Here is a 6,759-nt window from a genome sequence, read left to right as displayed (position 1 = left end):
AGGACAAGCCAGGAAATGGGAGAGAGCTGCGGCTCCCTGTGGCGCAGCCCCACCAGCCTGCCTCCCCCGCAGAGCGGCTTGGAGAATGCCTAGAGTCCCAGCTGAAAAAAAGCTGAACAACAGAATTTGTTTCATCTGCAGAATTTCACAGAATGCGCTTGTTTTTTTGTTTGTTTGGGGTTTTTTTCTGTTTGTTTCCCCCCCCACCCCCAGTGAAATAAAAGCAGAAAGCATTTATGCTTCACTCCCCTTTTTTAAAGAAGTTGGACATTTCTGGTTGACTTCATACTTCTAGTAGAAAACCAGTTTTTCTTTTTTTCTTTTTTTCTTTATTTACATAATAATAAATAATTTATTATTTACATAATAATAATAATAAATAAATGTTAACCTGTTTATATGCAGGGTCTTTACATGGGGTCATTTCTGAAAGAATTAATCTCTGACTCTTCGTGTACTCCTCCAAATCTCTGTGACTGAGTGTTCAGCACGAAGCAGGGCTCAGAACTGAGCAGCTGTAATACCTGACGGTGCAAGTATTTTCTTGGACTTGTTTAAGAAAGTCTATGGGATTGCTTTTCAAATAAAAAAAAAGGTCCTTATTTTTAACACACACCTACAAAGGGGAAAACAACAAAATTTTAAGTTGTTGCAACACACTTTATTTTGTCAGGCAAATAGTATTTTAGATATTCAATTAAATAGCACATGTTAAACTACATTTTGTTCTTTCTTACACACTATATAATGCATATTCACTGTAATGACAGTTTCATCATGCTAGGAACATACCTACACTTTTAAAAACAAGTTTTTCTTAATAAAACACGCATATCTACAGTAACAACAATTGCAAAGAACACATTGTTAGGTCAGGATTTCAGCAAACTTTACAAACTACACAAAATAAAAATAGCCCAAAAATATCAGTACACGGTGAGGTTCTTAGCAGAGAACATATCTTTACATTTGGTGAAATTATGCCTAGAAGTCATTTTGCTTTTGTATTTTTTAAGGAATAAAATTATATACATTATTTAGTAATCCTCAAAATAGGAAGTATTAAATAGCACAAACAATATTACAGTCTTAAGTTTTGGTGTTACCTACAGTAGAGGGGCTACTTTAAACAAATAAAAATTGCAGTTTGTCTATTCTGTACATTTAGGGCCAAACCCTCAGCTGGTATAAACCACAGTAGCTAAATGGGGAGCAAGGAAGTTACATTAGTTTATACCAGCTGGGCATCTGGCTCCTGACTACTCTATACACGGGGGAAGGCTGCTAAAGCATGGAAGCTTGGACCGGTTATGCACTGACAGAAGCTTATTCTATATATGCTGAAGTTTTCATGCAGCAGGAAAAATGTTAGTTTAAGTATAATCCCTTAAACAGTCATACCATAATAATGGTATATGAAGCAGCTTTAAAAATATTATTTTATAATCATATGAAACTCTAAGCTATGCTGATTGTTTTAACGGAATCCCTTATTGCCAATATACTATTAGAAAACAGTGTAACTATAATTTCTGAGGCCTAATGGGGGCCTGTTAAAATATCGCTGTACCTAACCACTTAAATTGTAAATTGTACCCTTAAATACCTATTAATCACTGTATTCCATCTGGAAGCAATTATGATCATCACAATAGACATTAATATCACACTAACTCTGCAGTGGATCTACTGGGGAAATAGGAAGGGCATGGCAGCATACAGAGTATATGCACTAATGTCATTCCAGGAGGTAGTTTCATTCTGTGGCACTCAATTTTTGGTTTGTCACTTACACACTTCAGAAGTCAGTCATCCTCAGAAAAATAAAGTAGTTTGCTGCACCGAAAGTCAGCTGGGAGAAAAAAAAAAATCTTATTTTCCCTTACCCATCTCATTTTCCTTTTTTTTTTTTCTCCAGGGTCTGCTTTGCCTGCTCTTGGGGCCAGATCCAAGCTCACTGAAGTCAAAGAGAAAGTTTCTCAATGGTTTCCATAAGAAGAACCTTAGATACCAGTGGCTATATATTGCAGAAATGTGCATTTAGGCCTTGATTAAGGAAAGCACTTAATATATGAGCAGGCTGGTATGGACATCCTCTTTGAAGCAAGCAGTAAGCACACAAATTAGATTCAAAGAGCTCCCACCAATGTCAAAGGGACTTAGAGACAGTGTTTAAGTGGATTGATCAATCAGGGCCCATTTCCCAGCTATTCTGGATCAGGTGTTGATAAAGTGACACATCTAACTGATACCAGTAAATACCAGAGTTACATCCATTGCACTGGATCTTAATTCACACTGGCACAAACCCAGAGGTGTTTTCCTACGCCCTGTAGAGTTACTCCCAGAGTATTCTAATAGAAGCAGAATCAAACTAATGCCCAAAGAGTTTCAACAAAGACCCATTAAAATGTTTAAAACTATATTTTAAAATACAGTATCCATCTGTTACTAGCTGGGACTAACAACTTTTAAAAAATATTTTTTCATATCTTCTCTGGGTTCAGAAATGATTTTCACTCAAATATTTTTCCAGAAATTTATCTTCTTTTTTTTTTTTTTTGAGCTGAACATAGCTCAATTTTGAGCTGAACATTAGTTTATATTTTTGTATACTATCATAAAATATCATGGAATAAACCACATTTTATCTAAGGTACTCATACATTTTTAAACCCTATTATCTATCACCTTTGAACAGACTCAGTGGCTTCCAGAACACTCTTACATAGTAAAATGAGGAAGATTTGTCGCTATTTTTTGGCATTAGTGTTGCCCCCCAAAAAAGTGATAGCTTTTCCCAGGATGGCTTGATGCACATTTACCCAATTTTCAACTAAACATACCTCATTAGACCTGACAGCTGCTTCTTGAACAAAAATATTTCTGTTTAAACATGCCTCTCAAGTTGTTAAACTTTTTGGTTTTTGACCCAAACCCATTTTTCAGTTTTATTTTTCCCTCATTCTTTTTTTTTCTTTTCTTTTTCTGATCTTGTTTTCAGCAGAAAACTGAAAATAAGAGGAAATTGTCAAAATAACACTGAAAAGAAAAAGGGTGCAAAGACTGGAAAATGGAAATGGTTTAATTTAAAAATTCTAGTTAAAATATTTCTAACTTTGAGAAAATGGTTGAAAAAAAACATGTTTTAACATTTTCAGAGACACTCATGACTTGTTTCCGCATTGCAGACCATATCCAATTTAATCATGGAACAGATTAAAGATAATCTATGTTTTTCATTTCTGGGTAAACACTATACAGTATACCCACATTCTGTCCTTTGAAAAAAATTGGAGTGTAATTCTTTGAAAAATAGCTAAAATACCTAAGTCACTTAGGTGTTTTTCAAAATTGTATGTATAACGAACATTCTCATGTTAGCTTTGTGCCACTTATAAAGCTATGTAGTGTTATAGGACACTCTATTTTAATAAAAATTAATATGAGCAGAGATATTTTAAGTTACATTCCAGAACTCATGAATTTATTACAACTCATACTATGCACAATAATCAGTGTTTCTTCTGATAAAGTATAATCTTTTTTTTTGTTTTTCTTCTACTCGTTCCTTCATTTGACCTCTGAATGAATGAAACATTTCTACTATACTTTACTTGCTTCCTATCAGCATGCATTCACATGATTTGAACAATGAGTGAAAGCTGTAAACCCAATATTGAACAGTAAACAAGAAGAAACTCATGTTCTTAAATGCAGTGCAAGGAAATCTTAGTACCATCCTACTTTGAGCATGCATCTTAACCCAGATTCTTTCACCGCCAGTCTGGTTGGTACAGTTCCAGAGTTGCAAGATAATGCACTGATTTTGTAAAAATTTCTATTCTAATTAAATACTGAGATGTTAAATATGAATCTGGTTTAAGATGAATACTTAGTTCTGCTTCTAGGACAGAGCCCAACCTAGTGTCAGTACGAATCTAGGAAAGAAAATGCTCTGCATTATTTTCTTTAGTTAAGTTACACTGCATTTTATTGGGAGGAGGATCTTTTCTGAGGCTTTTTGGATTTTCATTTAATTTTTCATCAGATTTGCTCAAATTTGTTCTCAATAGACAAATATAAGCCCCCTACAGTAAGGACAAAGATATCTATTACTACAAAATAAAATTAAGATCCAGGTAATTGATTCCTTCTATTTCTACTTTTTCTGCTATTGATAAGGGCCTTTAGCTTGCTGTAGTCCCCTCTCATCTTCTGGGATTCTTCCCTTTGCTGACCTAGCTGTCTACTGTCTTTGCAGTACTGGTTAATCATCTGCATTTCTGAGTGGCTGAAAGCTCCCACAAAGTCCTTTGGGTGGAACTGCAGCGCTCGCACCGAGCTGGCCCAGGTCCAAGGGGACCACTTGTCAGTCATGAAGGCCACCATCTCTGAATCCAACACTTTGAAATTGATCTTTGCTAAGGTCTGCTTGAAGCTGTTCTCTGTTGCGATGCAGTGGTAAAGCCCCCGGTCGCTGTCTTGGACAGAGCGAATGAGGAGTCCTTGCTCAGTAGCTATGATCCTCTCATTCAGCTTGACCTAAAGGGCAAAAAGACAGAAGGAAATTTTTAGGGAATGTTACGGGACAACACAGTATTGGACCTTTTGGTAAGTCTCCCTTCAAACACCTCCTTCTTTCTTAAAGGGTTTCTTAAAGGTACTATATTTTGCTTTATCACATCTCCCTGAGACCACTGTTACTGCTACTATTAGGAGAGTACTTACCTCAAGGCAGGTAAGTGTCACTAAAGAAAATGACTTCAATATTTTTATTTGTTATGTTACAATAGATTTGATCAGGATGAAGACAAAGATGAAAATCTGGACACTGTATGAAAGAAGAATTTTTATAATGTTCAAATAGCAGAGCTGAGGAAATTAACTTTTATTTGCCAGGGTTACACCCCCGAGAATGTCTCTTCCAGCATCACAGATTGCTGCTGAGACTTGATGGAAGAAAGGTGTGGAATTGGGGGTTGATCTGTCATTGAACACAAGGTGGCTTCTAGTTAAGTATTTTGACTTTAAGCCGGTTCCTGGGGCTAACTTCTGAAGAACTCTGTCTGCACGGCAGAGTCTATAGCCTGGTATGAAAGTTTTCATCACAGTGGCCTCAGCTGGACTTGGCTCATTGGAAAGCAAGAGCAATTTTTCTGCTCTCCTGTTTCCTTTCTGGCTTCAGACTCTGGACAGTCCCAGGAGATGGTCATATCATCCGAAGGAAACAAGTTACCACAGCTTGTTGAATTATCATCTGATTATAAATGACTGTGCACATGTCCCTTTGCATATCAGCTGTGGAGTAAAAATCGCTAATTTAACCCATTATGAAAGAATACCCGTGCTGGTATTTTTATGAATGATTTTTCTATTTTGCCACTGCACTTTGTGTTATGTCTGAGTCTCTTGGGAATTCATTTATTTATTATGCTATTCTATTATTGTAAACTTTTGTAGACATTGTGGAGGTAAGATTTTCAGAAATCTGAGAGCTGGAAATGTAATTAACCCTTTGATTCCTTTAGTTTGTTTGTTGTTCTTTAAAACTGCATTGATTCTAATACATTTATTGAACATAAGAACAAAAAAGGGAGATGTTCTGCTGAAGCAAAGGGTTAAATAACTGCACCTAGATTGCCAGGACATGGCTTGAGTCTTTGAAGAGTACATGAGAAAAACAGCATGAAAGACAGTGAAAGGCTTGTAAGTTCTCTCTGATTTTGGAAAATGGCCTGATATGAGAATAATGCTCTTCAGTATTCATAATCTATCAACAGACACCATATTACTTAATATTTCCTTTCGAAAGATGTTCCTTTTTGTTCACATAGTAACCGCCTTGGATTTGAAATTCATTTTTTCCCCTTTTATATTACTTAGGAAGAAACATTCCCCATAAACAATCATACTGTGTATTACAGTGCTGAAACTTGAGAGCCTTAGAAAGTGCAGTAATGGAAAATGTGATTGCACCATGGTGGGGAAATGCTTTTGTCAATACGCGTTCTTAGCCTGGACTAGTTTCTTGCTAAAGAAACCTTTCACATTTCTCCCACTTTTGCCTTTTATCTCTTCAATAGCACAGAAGGGCTGCTGCATGCTGACTTCTTCCTGAACTTTATACAGGTTATTGCTGTTATGATGATTTCCTTAGATCAATAAGAAGTCCTGAGTGCTGCAAACCTTTAGTTTGCAATTAGTAAGGTGTGAAGGAAAAATTCATTAACTAGTTCCCTGACTTTAGGGGCTGCCAGGAATTTTCTGATAGCTGTTCTAGTCCGATAGAAATCATTGGGGCTAAGGAGTGAAGTCCCAGCTATACTGAAGAGTCTGCCCTTATTTATATGAGTAAAGTGCTGGTCACTGTCCTGCATCCACACAAATTCTCCAGCTTCGCTGTAGCCAGACTGCCTGATGAAAACACAAACCCTCCCTCGCCTTGGCCCCGGGGGGACGGATGAGATGTTGACTGAGGTCCCTTCCAGAGCTACTGCTCACATTACTCACCTCTTTCCTCCTGTCATTGTCTTTCTGTAGCAGCCATTTAATAGAAGCCTGAGGAGATTTGGGCGTGCATTCGAGAAAGGTAGTGTTGTTTTTTACTCCATACTGAACTATTTCTGCAGCGTTTCTGTATGCTAGAAAGAAAAAGAAATCATGTCAGGCTACTGTGAATGGTGACTTGATATAGAAAGCAAGTAACTGTTTGCAATACAGGTAAAATGTTCGCAATAAAGGTAAAATGAAATATAT

General features: G+C 36.7%; 1 protein-coding gene across 1 annotated transcript in view; it reads right to left on the bottom strand.

Moving 5' to 3' along the window:
- Positions 1–639: 639 nt before the first annotated feature.
- The window catches only part of SEMA3C (semaphorin 3C), a 125,923-nt gene continuing 119,803 nt past the window's right edge, over positions 640–6,759 (bottom strand). The window contains exons 17-18 of the mRNA XM_009462915.2: positions 6,514–6,644; positions 640–4,545 (exon numbers count right to left, since the gene is read on the bottom strand). Of these exons, the coding sequence (XP_009461190.1) occupies positions 4,132–4,545; positions 6,514–6,644 (545 nt within the window). The 3' untranslated portion in view covers positions 640–4,131. The remainder of the gene's footprint in view (positions 4,546–6,513; positions 6,645–6,759) is intronic.

This window comes from Nipponia nippon, unplaced genomic scaffold, assembly GCF_047370975.1.
Source record: "Nipponia nippon isolate SJK-2023a ecotype South Korea unplaced genomic scaffold, ASM4737097v1 scaffold_3, whole genome shotgun sequence".
Classification (NCBI taxonomy): domain Eukaryota; kingdom Metazoa; phylum Chordata; class Aves; order Pelecaniformes; family Threskiornithidae; genus Nipponia; species Nipponia nippon.
This window is presented reverse-complemented; position numbering and strand designations above follow the sequence as displayed.